Raw genomic sequence first — 15,324 nt, forward strand, 5'->3', positions numbered from 1 at the left:
CGGTCGACTGCGGCGGTCATACAGAATGGTGCGTCGTTAGCGTTAATCCGATTCGGGCATTGGAGCATTCGAGTATCCAACGTTGTCGGCATCCCGCCGCCCTTCCCGCGCAGCTCAGCAATGCCAGCTTAGGAATTTGAATGCAAATTGAAAATGCCATTAGATCAGCAAACATTCAGCTTGCCGATCAAACGTTGCATTGTGTGCCAGTAACTGAGAAATAATTATCGTTACCATTGTGTCCGTATCGTGTGATTGCGAATTGAACTGCCACCGTTATCCTGTGGCTATGTTTGGGTATAAATACATATCTATCTACCTACCTCTACTCAAAAGCTAAGCACGCAGTGAGAAATTTATAACACTTAACATATTTCTGGCTTTGTTACTTGCTACAACTCTGTACCCACCTACATACGTACAGTACTTACCCATATGCAGTTTTAAAATGTGTTATTTGTATCAATATTTTATTGGACATACGGTTTAGTTTTAGAAAATAAGTAACTGTGTGAAAACGTATGATTTCACCGTGCACGCGCGATAACTGGTTTATAGCCGAATAAATTTTGCGCTTATCGTTTATTTTCACATCGGAGTACTTGTAACAAAGTAAATAAAACGCCGAATTTCATATTTTTGGAAATGAAAAGTCTCTTTGACACTATTGTAATATTCGGGATGGTCACGTTCTGTGAGAGTTCCGTATCCTCACAAGAAGATATTTCTGCTTCTGCAGAAATTACTTTGACGACAGCCAGGGATCTTGGCGATGTTTCTCCGAAACCAACGAGTTTATACAGGCGGATAAATGTTGAGCGCATCGACGAGTTCTCAAGCACTCCGCTGGATCTGTTCCGTGTTAGAGAGCCTCAGAGAAGAAGTAAGTACTTACCAAGAATTGAGCCCGGTATTTTTCACGATAAGGCGAGTAACAATAACTCCAAATAGGGAAACATTTACAAAAAAAATGTTGTATTACAAAGATAAATTCTAAAATCAACATTTGGTAAACAAACCTGCAACAAAGCTTTTCAAAATATATTACAACGTATTTATACTTAAGCTGCAGCAAAGCACCTGTAAATGCGTTCACAGTACCCCTTCAGTTTAAATGCTAAGCGAAGCGGTAACCACCTTAGATTTGAATATGACAAGGTACTCCAGATTGTGGTCGCGTTAACAATGTCTAGAATATTCTATTGGCTATTGAACAACCTGATCGCTTGCACCGATTTGCATGGTCTTTTACTTATCATTAGGATGAACGACTAGTAACCGCAGACACAATTATGCATGGATGACAAAAGGTGCTCTTCATTAACAATTATGGGCATTATTTGGCAGGTTTATTATTTTGGCATTAGTGAGCATCTCTTTCGAAATACTTTATCTAAAATAGTTATTGCAATGTTTAGGTCACATGGACTCTGTATGGAAGTGGGACTTCTGGTGCCAATTACAGCCGAAAATCGGCAAATGTTCCGACACTACGCGACGGTAAGAATATGTAATGCCTCAGAGGTTCCTTTTATTTATACCTACTTTGATTTCTTTCAACACATAAGTTATTTTGTCAACAATACAATATTGCTTCATATTCAAAGTTAATTATTTTATAGAGAGCAATCAGGAGGAATAAGGCAGAGGTGAGTGAGAACACATATTTATTTTGGTTTTTCTACAAATCAACAAAATAAAGTTTTATTTAAGTAGATAAGTAATACTATGCGTCAGGCTAATTAATGTAGTGTTAATTAGAAACCACAGGGTAACATAGGTAAATTAAGGTGACATGAAGATAAACACGACCATAGAACTCGAAGGACTCCAGGAAAAGTGTAGGTTGTAGTCAACTAAAGCCAAATACTTCTTTCGTTGCACCCGCAGCGGGAGGGGGGGTCATTTGGTGATTTACAACAGTGGTGATTTACATCAAGAAAAGGTGACTGATTGATTCGGTTTCAGCTACTATTATGACGCCCAACTGGACACATGCTTGCCGTTCGCTTACTCCGGATGTGATGGCAATAAAAATAATTTCCCATCATTAATTGACTGTGAGCGCCACTGCAAGGGTATGTACAAACATTACTTATAATATTATATCATGATTTATCTGATACTTTACCCTTGTTTCAAACCGAATGATTTCTATTAGGCATCTGAAGTAAACCAAATGGTAGCAATGGTTTAAGAGCAATGAGAAATCCAGTAGGTAGGTCTGTCAAGTTTCAAGACATTGTAATTTTTGTACAGGTTCAAGCTACATGACGTTAAAGGACTCAACCAGAACAACGTATTGTGCCCTGCAACCTAATGCTGGATTATGCATGTCTTTAATATCAAGGTGAGAAGTATTTGCCACTGCATATTATTTATGTAGATTTAATTTATTTTGACGAGTCTATTGATTAAGGCCGCAGGCACGGGCTGAATCGACTGTTTGACGTGAGAACGCGGCTAAACTTAAAATAATGCTTTTTAGTAACCTCAGAATTTCAATAGACTTACTTCTTGAGGAAGGATCAGGGATGTAATTTACATACCTACGCGTGCAAATCAGCAATCCCTTAAGCTAAATTAAAAGTATTTTTTCTGTCTTTACCTACAGTAAGGTAAACCAGTTAATCTGAAACTTTTAACAATGTAGTAAGTCAAACCGTTTACTTACTAATTAATATTTCCAAGGTATTACTACGACGTGAACGTAAACGACTGCAAAGTTTTCGTGTACGGCGGCTGCGGCGGCAACCAGAACAGATTCACCACCTATACGGCTTGTAAGGACCAGTGTATACAATAAACAAGATTTTTTTTTTATGTAACCATTTCTATCCATCCTGAAAAGAAACCACTTTTTAGGACTTAATAAGACTTATGTATGTTTCAAATAAAGAGTAAGTTATTTCATCAGTTTATAAAGATAAAACCTTAAGAAATTGCGTAGACATGCATTTTGAAATTACAAATCTTGCCACAACCCGAAGCTTTATAACGTCAACAATAACCTTTTAATTACCTACTAAGTATAAACACAGCGATATTTATCGCTAAACGCAACATAATACTTCCGAAAGCCATGAGATTGATTGGAGGCTATCCCCATCGATCCTTTCAGATAGTTAATAGCAGTTATCATCGATCCGCCAGCGAAAGATTCAACCGTTGTAATTGTTACTGACGCAACCGTTCCTCGGAGATTTTTGATTAAGTCCCCAGCTACTGACGGATGGGGCTCGGCGATTGCTTCGTTATCGACAATCGATGGCTAGCCGGATTGTTGATGACGACGATGCTATCATATCAACGGCTTTTGTTTTATTGATGGCCGAGGGAAATGCTTCCTATTGTTTGACAATGCCGTGCAATGAATCTGGACATTGCTCGCTTAGGTACTCGTAGGTTTAGGTTGAATTGAATGTCTTGTATTGTAGGTTAAAAATTTTCACTTTTGCTAAAAACAAGGCTACCATAATTTTTTGATTTGAAGTTTAGGTGTAGTGCAATATATCCATTTATCCTTGTATAAAATGTTTAACCTTTTTGATAGAACAAAATCTTGTCTCTAAATATTAGAGGTACAAATGTCAACTCCGGTCTCGTCATAATAAGGCAGCAGACACATTTTTCGAGAGTCGTTTTAAATAAAAAACAGTTAAAGCTTCGCCGCTGGCAATTACTAAAGTCTCGCCGGCCGTAATCCTCCTTCTGACGAAGAAAAACTCCCCTAATTAATAGTGCAGCTTCCGGATTAATTAGCGGAGATCTGACGCCGCCTGCCACTCCTATTATTTGAATTTCGTTAGTTATTTTCTTAACCATTCTCTCGGTACGAATTAATAAAGTGGGGGTTGCATTAACTTAAACTCGGAGGCTGTTAATTTGATTAGTCATTGCTGTTAGTTTACAAGAAAATTATTATGTACTTACTAAGTGTACTCAGCCTTGTCAACCATATAACAATGCAAGGTAACAAATAAATAATTTACCTAAAACGAAATAAACGGTCTACCAGAGAAGGAAAAATGTAGGCAATTATAATTTTCTGAGTGGAATATTACAGACGGTCGTTTTAAGATTGCTTAATTGCATCGTTATTGTTCCTCAAATAGAATAAAATAAGGAAAACAGGAGGAACAAAGGTTTATAATTACGTTCGGTTGCGTCCTGGTGGCAGTTTGATTAAGTTGATTGATGTCTCCAGAGAGGTTCATTTACTAAAACAAAGCTGATTGTGATATAGGTGCCTATATACTTTTTCTCGTCCCTTTATTGAGAAAACAGTCCTGTTATTTACGACTATAATTTATTTACCTCTTCCATTTGTTTGATTAAGTGTAAGAACAGAAGCAAGGGATATTGTATTTTTAATAATTCATGGTCTGATGTCTTTTGTCCGAGGAAAGCGTGATGTTATTTTGAAGAATATAAGGTGATCAAGAAGCAAAATGTTTGAGTTTTCAGGATATGACATGGGGAACATATTTAGGTTCAGTTAAGTATATTCTTACCGAATGTAGGCAGTGTCGACTTGAAAAATCTTATCATAAAACGTAGTCGTGAAAATGAAAAGGCAAAGGCAAAAAGCTTTGATCTTTTTACCAAACTGTATAAACCTAGTTTCTATGGGGATCAATTATTTTTGGGAAAAACTCGTTCTCAGAAAACCTGAAAAGAATCCTTTGAAACTTGTCAATGCAAAATTCCTAGTACTGGTGTACAGTTTGTTTTTCCTGTAGGACGTCAACGAAGCAGTGTTGTTGTTGTTGACATCACAAATTCGTAGTTGCAGTGGAAACAATGCCTCGTGTACTAACTGGACTCTAATTTATCGCATGTCCTGACAGATTTACTGCCACAATGTAAAGCGAAAGGCCATTTTTTAAAACTCTGCTACCGGCTTTGCTAGTTACCACTTTCGAAGGGTACAAATGGTGTTCAGTCGCTGTGAATTTTATAAGCTAAATACTTCAATGTCTGTTTTAAATGTGATATCAATTTGTTTGGGTGATGACCTGGTTAGTAATAGAAGCTCATTGTTACTTGCATTTAATATCATTTATGGCTTGTAGATATATGATATTATTATAGATCTCTGTACAGCTTTTAATTTCTTCAAAAGACTTTAGATATGGAAGGCAAAAAAATAAAAAGTTAGAATTGGAAGTGAGTGTTGGGTCAGAACCTCAAAACTGCATAATGTTCCAATCTCACCCAAAGGGTTTATTAATAGATGCATCGTCAGCACATTGCATTACAAAATGTACTGAACTTTTGGGAGCCATAAATACATAGAGCAATTCATATGAAAATCTACCACAATTCTCGTGTTTTTGCATTAATTAAAACGCCTGAACAATGCTCTCTGGTGTAGAATTACAAATTGAACTCAGCATGTTAAGTGCATACATACATAACCTTACCTACAAACTGTAGGAAATAGATCACAATAGATTCTGTGTAAGCTGGGACACGGGAACAACATAAAATATAAGGCATATCTTTCCCATACCTTTCATGGCCATTAAGGTTTTTTATAAGTATACATTGTGTCTTCATAATAAGTATCTTACCTAACTCATTTTCTTTTTATTTTAAGAAAAATATATTTTTGTTGTTGTTGTGCTTATGCGTTCATATTATATTATTAACAAGTTTAATTACTGGCCTGATGTCCGTTGTTTGAACAGACAAATCTCTTGAAGCAGTGCTCATGAATAACTGAACACTATTCAAATATGTAAGGCATCCAATGTTCACTTAGGTTCCGACTTCCACCTTCATTTATCATCCTTCGCTATATTAGAATTCTAATACTGAGCTTTGAGCTCCGTTCAGTCTTGAGTTTCTAAAACTAGTATTTTATATCAGAAAAGTGGACTTAACTTTTTAAGAATTTCTGTCTGAGATACTAGGTCATACTTAGGTACATACTTATGCAAAAAATATTTCATTTAGAACATTATGTCAAAAATCCCTTTTGACCGCAGCCAGCCCAATGTTAAGCGGTTTATACCACAATACATGATGACTGATCCGTTAAATAGACCGGAATAATCTCATTCACATCCCTCATTAACTTATTTTCTTACAGGCAAAACATTTAAAACTGAAATGGTATATTTACTAATCACTTTATTAAGAAGCCTGCAGGAGATTTTATTTACTTTAATATGCTTACCACTGATTGTCTTCAACATGATCAGGTTCTCAAGATATTTTTTTTAAAGAAAAACTAAATACCAAAAACTAAACTAATCCCTATGATTCAGAAATTTTACACTTAAGACAGTCTGTATATTCTGCTACAAAACACCGCTGATTGTTCAGTTGGCTGCATAAGTAAATAAGCAAAGCAGTGTCTTTCGGTTATCTCGTCAGTGTCTAGAGCCGTGGGGGTTGCTTAACATGCAACATGCACCGGTTTCATTTGTACCACCCGAACAATGTTACGTGGCCCCAGACGTGTTTCACAAATAACGCCGGTTCTTGCCTAATTAATCATTAAAGAATGGAAGCTAGAAGGCTACAGAGGACTACTTTTTTATTTCGCTGTAGATTAGGTTCTTGTTCTGACATTTCGGGGTCTAATTAGAAATGGGGATAATGAATGCTCGACGCTCATTGTTCTGTTTAGACGTGGTGTAATAATGTTAGGTGTTGTTAATACCAGTTTCGTTCTGTTGCTGTCTAGACTATTTGTTTTTCAGGCTTTAAAAAATGTTCTGCAAGTTTTTATTACTTGGCTTCCATTTAGCAATTTCATTTACAAGACTTTGTGTACCTAACGCTAGAAAGTACGTACACTTGGATTTTGTTCTAAAAGTTAACGCTATTATAGAACACTGTTTATCGTCACGCAAAACTTGCATCGCTCGCAAATGGGTTTGTTTTGGTCTATTCATATAGAATATCTGTTCTGTCAACAGATGAGAAATGTGCTTATCGCGTGAATACAAGGAGAACTCAGAAATAAACCTAAACAATATCGCAACAAATTTTATTAACAGTGGTACATAAATAATTACAATAAAATATACACAAAGAAAATATATTCAGATTATATAAAGCTTAATTACCTACCTGACAAATTTACTATAATTATCGGTAAACACTCTGTAATAATTTCAAAAACTGTAAAATGTATTAAAAAATTTGGACAGTGTTGAGTGGTCCGTGCCGGCATTATCTTCCTTTATATTTAGAGCCGGCTAGGGCCTGCAAAGTGAAGAACTGTTTTAGTGCGCTGAATATCTTCGCATAGTACTTGGCGGAGGTGACTGACGTGTCAGATTTAAATTTCCTGCATCTTATTTTTCTGCCGCCTGAAACGGGCAATTTTAGGCTTGCATAAAAAAACGATAAAAAAACGGAAAGTCACGTAAGGCGGGGTGTGGATTGATATTTACATGTTCTTACCATCTCGTATCGCATCTCTTCGCTGATGCGCTCGCACAGGTCGGTCGGGATGTCTCCCTCTGTACAGTCTTGTAACACGTATTTCAGTTGTGATGTCCTGCGGGAAATAACGATATTAAATACGGAGCTTCAAAGGTATCTTTAGCAGTTTTTGGATTATTTTATTGGATGTTTGGATAATTATAAATCAAGAAGAGCTTGTGGCTAAGTCAAAACCACGGGTACCCATCAATCGTAAGGATAAGCAACGCTTGACGCGGTCGGACCGTGGGTGACCGTCTTGTAATGACGAGTTCTTCTTTGTTTCAGAAGGCATGATAAATTGGTGGGGTCCCGGCTGTCATTCGAACATCTTTGGCACTCGTTACGAATAGTAAGACGCCTGAAAGTCTGACAACCATTATTACCTAGGGGCCCAGGTAACTGGGTTGTAGAGGTCTGATAAGCAGTCGCTCCATGTAAAACACTGGTAGCTAGCTGCATCCGGTGAGTCTGGAAGTCGACTCCAACATAGTTGGAAGAAGGCTAGGGAGATGATAATGTTACGATGATGTTATGATAAATGAATAAATTCTATAACAAAAGCTACTCACTGTATGTATATGAGCATGTATGCACTGGTGGCGCGCCGCGCGAGGTACGGCGCGTCCTCCTTGCCGCCGTAGTTGTACTCGATGGCCTCCTGCTTGCTGCACCGCGACACCACGTCGTCGTCAAACTTGCACCACTGTACCATACAATAGATAGTTTTATATAAAAATGTACTTTGCGACGTCATAAAATATTCTGTACTCTTTTAATGTCTAATAGCGTTTGTTTTATGGGGGGCTTTATGGGTACCCATTTGTTTTTATAGCGGCAACATGATCTGTAAAAATTAAAAATGCCTTACATTATTAATGAGATAAAGCCTGCTGACGGACGGACAGACCGAGAAGGAAGGCTTAGTAAAAGGATCCCGTTTTTACGGTACGGATTTTTTGAAAGCGTAATCCAACTTCCGTGTAGATTTTATTCATCATTTCAACAAATGAACTAATTTCCGTGAGAATTGCTCTCAGTATATTTGTGTGCAAATCTGAGGAGGTGGCTACACTCAACTGCAATGCTTACATCTCACTCAGCGCGGCAATGTGCACACAAAGTGTAGGCACTGATGTTAACACGTTGCGTCGTTAGCAACGGTTCATATCTCTACATACCGGATAATTATCATCTAACTGTTTTGCTGAATCGCATTCTAAATACGCTTAATAACATTATCTGTTAATATTTCCATATGAAGGGATAAAATATTTCCAAAGGGAACATTCAAGTACCTAGTATCTGTTTTACAAAAGGGTTTAATTTTACACGACAAAAGGAAAATTAAAGACGATAGCGATTCTCATCTTGGGCGAGTAAAGAACTTTATGCCATTTTCATATCAAACAATTTCACGTGGCCGAAACATTACTTCTTCATCCTTTCCTGTGTGATTAGGCCTTTGTAAAGCAGTGGGACGACAAAAACCCTGATCATGAAACATCGCCACCGATTGCACTTTTGGTAGAAAATCTTCGAAGCTGGAGTAAACATCTAGGAGAGATCCCAGTTTGCAAATCTACCAAACAAAGTCTGGAAGCTCACCTTCCCATCGCCCCTAGGGTTGATGAAGACCACATAGTGACCTCCGTGGTTGTCTCCCGAGTGTACCAGCACCGCGTGTAACGTGTAGTGGGCTGGTATCGTCGGGATCTCTTGCAGATACGGGTCTAGGTTCACTTCCTCGTAGAACTCGAACCTAGGGGGGATAATCGTGATGGATATTGAAGAGGCCGTATATAGATATCTACCATTATATTATTTAAGGCAATATGCCTATCGGCCGTTTACAAATGTTCTCTCTGTTGATTTGCTTAATAGAGACAAAATTTTGATATGGGCTACCAATCTATGATAAAAGTAATCAAATTCCTATCTCTAGTAACTAAGCAAAAAACCTAGTCTAATTCAAAGCAAAACATAAAAGAAAAAGATATTGGGAACAGTCGTTAGCCATCTATATGAAAGATCAACAATAGTGTATTAACTATTGATTGAATTCGTCTGGCTGAAAGAGCCAAGCCTACAGTACATTTTCTAAAAAGGGGTCCAAACAGGTCTGTTATTTAATCTGTTAATTAAAAAAACTCCATTATATCATAAAGGGAAATTGTGATACAGTAAAATTTTAATATATTTGGGTCAACCTTTTTAATTTGAGTCTAAAACACAACACCTGTGATGACAGTATGAGAGGATAATATGGTTTGCGGACGAATATTTGCATAACAGGCTTGTTAACAAAGCGGAGGTATTAAACTAAAATGTTAACAGCAAAATTTAAGCGCTTATATCAGCACAGTTGTATGGTAATCAAAGTGAAGTGAAAGTATTGTCATCAATTTCCTCAAAAATTATCCTTTATTTTGAGTTATGTATATGTACATGTAGTTTAATATAGACCTGCATTTACACTTTGCAATGACAATCCTGATCATTTGAACCTTATACTTTTTGCCCAAAGTGACATACGGACGTAGGTGAGTATCGATAAACTTACACCTAGTTCTAAACGATGCCAAGAGGACACTACTAAGTTTAACCGCATAAGGGTGCTTACATAAAGAAACAGGTTGCCGATAACAAACCGATACCGATACCTACCCATACAGGTTGTATGGGTAGGTACCGATCAGTGCAGGGTAACCTGTTTCTGTATAAGTGAGTCAATAGGATTGTATTGAAATATGATACCTGCACTGATCGGTACCTACCCGTACAGGTTTGTCTGTACCGGCAACCTGTTTCTTTATGTAAGAACCCTAAGGCGGGTACTCCTATGTGTATGAATTTTTGGCTTCCGGTGATATCGATTCTGTAATTTTTACAACATACCTATCATTAAACTTGACAGAGGCATCGCTCTGTGGGTCGTACTGGAACCTCATGAGGTGCAGATGCAGCACCGGGGGGAACACATCGAACCTCACTCCCTTCTCCGCCTCTTGGAGACCATGTTCCCCCGCGTCGTACTTGTTCTCGCCGTCTAGGAGCTCCGTACTGATGTAGTCTTTGAACGACTCGTAGACTGGGACATAGGAAAATAGTGGTGGGGTAGGAATTTGGATAAAATATTTTATTTGCAATAGACCTTTTATGTGTGCTCATTTAATATTACTGTGTCGATAAATTATCTGAGTAGGTACAGTGAGGATTTTAAATGAGGTAGCAAAGTTGCAAATTGCTAAATTTTGACATGACCGCATTTTCTAACCCACTCTGCACTTTAGTCATTATGCCCCGTAACTTCAAACTCGCTCCAGAGTGCACTTTCCTCGACCTCATATGCTCGTATATACGCAAATGTTTCTTCACAACAACTAATTTAGATGCAGGCGCCCGCTTTACAGTACTGATATGAAAGATTTATTAGCACCTGTTACAGGCAAATGCTCCCGCTACTCGGCCTATAAATAATTTATAAACTGTGACGTCACAGCATAGCACCTCTTCACTAAATGGTTATACGGAATGGAGGAGCAGGAACGGTAACAGAAATTTATCAAAGCCCCTTAATAAATTGCATTTTCAAGTTGCAAATTGGAACCAATTTATTGGTAACGAAATAGCTTTGGAAAGTAACGGGGCATTGATTGTGCCCTATTTTCTCCTCGGTTACAGAATTCCGAACTGAGCTACAAATTAAAGAAAGTGGGTGGGTTATCTCGAGCTACTGAATTGAATTCATGTTTATGGCTTAATGTACCTACGTGTTTTAAAGTGCTCAATTTAGCCGTCGATTTTATTAACTTCTATAAGTAAGGAACAAATAAACTCACTATTATTCTTCCCCTTGACGCTGAGTTGTATATCGTAGAAGGTTTCAACGCGCGTGCTCGTACAGTTAACGTTCTTGCACTTTATGAATGACGTCATTTTACCCTCGAACAGCTTTGGCACGGTTCCCTCCACTACTGTCCCTTTCATTTTGTTTTCTAACTTATCTAGTAGTACCTGTAAAAATTCTAAGAGATTATTTCATGAGCTAATTTACATTGACAGAGAATCAGTACTTAACTTATACTCGTAAAGAAAAAAATTGGAGACTATATGTTCAAATTGCTGAGGTATAAAGTTAATTCCCATTTCTGCTATTACCCACCGATCGCTGAAGCGGCATAAACAAATGTATTGAATATTGCAAATATGCTCATGCTCATACATGACGCTGTTATTATCTGATCCGAACCAAAAATATTACACAAAAAATATTCTGCAAAAATATTTATGAGAGCAGGGTTTCCACCGAGCAAAAACTTCAAGCCTTTTATATGTAAAAATCTGGCGTGGTAGTATAATTGTAAGCTTGCTCGAAAAAAACGTAAAATCTTTTTGTTTAAAATTCAAACTTAAACCTTGTAAAGCGTATGTTTTAGTTTAGTCAAAGTAATTTTCGGCTCATACATAAATAATGGAGGCAGAAAGTAAATTTGCAGGTTAAGCTTTATGTAAATCACGAAAATAAGGCCATCTGCAAAGTAAAAAAATATTTTACCATACCCGCAAGAATTCCTGGACATCATGCTGCATAAACGAGTCCAAAGTCTCCCATCCGAAACTCTTCGTCAGTTTTTTAGTCGCGACTGGTTTGTCTGAGAATTGAAGATCATAGAATACGCGCTGTAGGGCAAACGCAACCGATCTGGAGCTGTCGTCGCCGACTGTCGGAATCTTGTAGACAGCCTTACGAAGCACGTTGGTGAAAAACAACGTTTGGAGTAGGGAGTTCATGTAGCATGTTGCTCCTTGATTCTTCAGTCCTGTGAAAGAAGGCTTATATCAAATGTTTTCTATATCCGAAACATAATACTGAAATTAGTTTGAGATTATTCCATGATAGATACTTCTTAATTTTGGTATAGGCATGAAATGAGGAGGAATGAAACGCATGCAAAAAGAGTGTGTTAAGTATGAATAAAAGTAAAGGAAGACCAAAGAAAGAATGAATGAATTGCCTGACAGATGACATGAATAAGAAGTGAGTGAATGTGGGTATAACGAGTGAAAGATTGGAAGAGAAGAACATATTATGCCGACCCCATATAAAATTGGGAACAGGGCAGAAAAACCACAAGATACTTTTTAATTTCAGTTATTCAAAACTGTCACACAAAAAGGCATACGTAACTTTTTGCATACTTTAACTGCCCATTCCACGGCTGCACCCTTTCCCGCGTCATGCGACACCCATTCGATAAAATAACTAGTTCTATTCACTAGTCCATTATTTCCGCTCTGATAACTTTCCTTTAAACCCTTTGACTGGCGCGAAATGCACTTATGCATAACGGATTGCCACCCACGCGGCTATAGGAAAATGATATTATTTTCAAATGAAATTGCGTTTGGCATAAGTAGTTTAGAGGAGAATATATGGTGCAGTTTTAATTTGCGCGTTTTTTTTAACTGGCTGCTAAAAATGGTTTTGCAGAGAATGGTTCTGTTTCTAATAACTTTGAAAAGCCCCTCCACTACTTAGGGACAGCATTATGATCGAAATTAATATTTATTTTCCTACACTACTATATAGAAGCATCCTCATTCTGGATGACAAATATCGGTAATTTATACTATTGAATGTGTAGGCGTACCTACTATATTGCTGACTTAAGTATTCAAAGCCGAAGTTATTGGTTTGATAAGATAATCATGTCTTACCAACGAATCCGGTGTGTTTCTTGGAGTCCCACGAGACGCCATGTGGTGCTTCAGCCATGACATGAGCCTCAATAGTTATAGAATCGTCCTTTACGAAGCCATTTTCACTTTCCATGAGGTCATCCCACGATATGAAGTGTGCGAAACCCCAATCGTCTTCTTTACTGCAAATATTACATGAACATGTATATAGCCTGTATGCCAAAGGACCATTTCAAACTCCTAAAATCGTGCCTTCAAACAAGGAGGACCTCGTCATGACAAGATGGCTCACCTACCCATAGAACCACAAAGCCAAATGTTGCTTGAGCTTGTAATAGATCGATTCGTGCGGCTGTAACTGCAATCTATATATTTAAGTATATTACGCCATTCGACACACAATGCCGTTAAACTATCTGTCACAGAAGATTTAACGACAAAATGAACTTGATCGTGACGGCATGAAAATAAATGAAAAGCTACTGTATACCAGTGATACATATGATGAAGCTTCCGACAAAGCGCTTGACCACCATCTGGTTTGTGGGACAGCAGCTTCAGTTCTCCAAGTCCATAACAAGACCAGCCTGGAGAATCGCAGTCACCATTGCATTGCAGGAATACGCCCAACGCCTTCTGTTGCTGACGTTCTGGCGTCGTCGTATGTCTCAGTAGAATCAGGATCTTCCAAGGCAGGCACCGTACGAAGCATGGCGGCGAAAGTACTTGGTCTTTTAATTGGCTTATGTTTTGTACCGTGAAACGGAATGTCGCTTCTGATCTTGCGATGTCGTCATCTTCATCCTAAGGAAGATATATTTTTAGATAGACTTAAATAAATTTTGTGTCCATATTATCTTACCACTCTGCATTAATGCAATTTGCAGTACCACAGAGCTTAAAACATCCATTAACATATTATTTGCCTGCGTTGTAACTGTACGAAGGTAAGTACAGCTGGTACAAACTAAACATAGGTATCAATAAATACAGTAGGTAGTTAAGTTTAAGCAGGCTTATATTGTGAAAACAGTAATAAAATACAGACCGTTAGTTAGGTACTGAAATTTCATGACGTCTTCCTTTGTTAGACACAAACAATATAAATCTTACATAGTTAGGTCTGTACGTCTATAAAAGCGAACATAGCGTTGTAGTCTATGATAGATTGTCTAACCGTGTTTGCCGCTGGTGTTACAGCTGTTGCGTTATCCGCGCTGCCAGTTTCAATCATTGTTCAGCAGCAAATGTAGTGCTACAAAAAACAAAAACTTTCAACTTTTCAACACCCAAGCCGCTCTTTCTTTAAATCCATGCACTAAAGACTTACTTTTCTTCGTTGCAATGTAAAAACAGAAAAACAATTACCTTATTTTAAAATATTATACATAATGGTTGTTATCAAAATATAAAAAACTAATTTTGTAATTTTTTTAGGCCGATGACATACGTCACCTTATGATTTTTAAAATGTCATTTTGACTATTCGAAATTTAAAAAAATGTTAGAAGTGAAAAACCTGTACCTAAATGTTGAACCAAAGAGGTTGATATTTTTTTTTATATTTTCTAGAAGTTGGTAATTGCTATTTGTTGATTTTGTTTCGAAATATTTGTGAGTAAGTACTTTACTGTAATTATTTATTACAGCTTTCGTTAAAAATTTAATGTTAATGACATGTAATTGAACTTCAAAGATTCTTTTCATGACATTCGATGTTCAGACCAAAATAACAGAACTCAACGATACCTACTGGATACCGGAAATTAATTAAATCGCAGAGTCATCTTGCGACGACATTATTCTCCGTCGGTTCAGAAATTGACGGTTAGATGCTGGGCTCTTTAATTAAATTGGTGAATAGATTTTTAAGAGGCGATCGTCTAACGTTACTCGAAGGAGTATCGATATCAGGGCGATTACCGATTTTCGTAAGATATAATTCCACTCGTGAAGGTATTATTTGTCTAAGAGCAATAGATTATTATTATTTCATAAATACTTAAGTTAATCGGATTGTATTGATGCCGATCAGTACTACTTAGTAACAACTTGTAGCTTTTGACTTTTACTGGCAATAGGTAGGAGTAGTTACGCAAAAGTTAGTAGGTATATGAAATTGAAAACAGGACCTTAGAAAATAAATGTGTAACAAAATACTTATTTATGCGACTTATG

At 37.3% G+C, this 15,324-nt stretch overlaps 2 protein-coding genes across 5 annotated transcripts; one reads left to right on the top strand and one right to left on the bottom strand.

Moving 5' to 3' along the window:
• Positions 1-412: 412 nt before the first annotated feature.
• On the top strand, positions 413-2,818 carry LOC110371382 (actinia tenebrosa protease inhibitors). Its single transcript, XM_021327606.3, has 6 exons — positions 413-883; positions 1,419-1,500; positions 1,623-1,649; positions 1,969-2,078; positions 2,260-2,350; positions 2,692-2,818. The coding sequence occupies exons 1-6, from the start codon at positions 646-648 to the stop codon at positions 2,804-2,806; spliced, it is 663 nt and encodes a 220-aa protein (XP_021183281.2). The 5' UTR covers positions 413-645; the 3' UTR covers positions 2,807-2,818.
• Positions 2,819-6,976: 4,158 nt separating this feature from the next.
• Positions 6,977-14,632, bottom strand: LOC135118580 (ubiquitin carboxyl-terminal hydrolase 7-like). 4 transcript variants are annotated; one of them, XM_064040989.1, is made up of 11 exons: positions 14,515-14,632; positions 14,324-14,401; positions 13,637-13,950; positions 13,165-13,328; positions 12,007-12,266; positions 11,286-11,460; positions 10,342-10,534; positions 9,052-9,205; positions 8,016-8,149; positions 7,423-7,519; positions 6,977-7,221 (listed from the first exon to the last, which is right to left on the bottom strand). In XM_064040989.1, exons 2-11 carry the CDS (start codon positions 14,378-14,380, stop codon positions 7,189-7,191), a joined length of 1,581 nt encoding a protein of 526 aa, XP_063897059.1. In that variant the 5' UTR covers positions 14,381-14,401; positions 14,515-14,632; the 3' UTR covers positions 6,977-7,188. The 4 variants fall into 4 exon arrangements, with proteins under 4 accessions (XP_063897059.1, XP_063897060.1, XP_063897056.1 ...); XM_064040990.1 differs by having other exon boundaries at positions 6,977-7,328; XM_064040986.1 differs by having other exon boundaries at positions 6,977-7,328; positions 7,413-7,519.
• Between the last annotated feature and the right edge of the window lie 692 nt (positions 14,633-15,324).

The sequence above is a fragment of the Helicoverpa armigera genome, chromosome 2 (assembly GCF_030705265.1).
Source record: "Helicoverpa armigera isolate CAAS_96S chromosome 2, ASM3070526v1, whole genome shotgun sequence".
NCBI lineage: Eukaryota > Metazoa > Arthropoda > Insecta > Lepidoptera > Noctuidae > Helicoverpa > Helicoverpa armigera.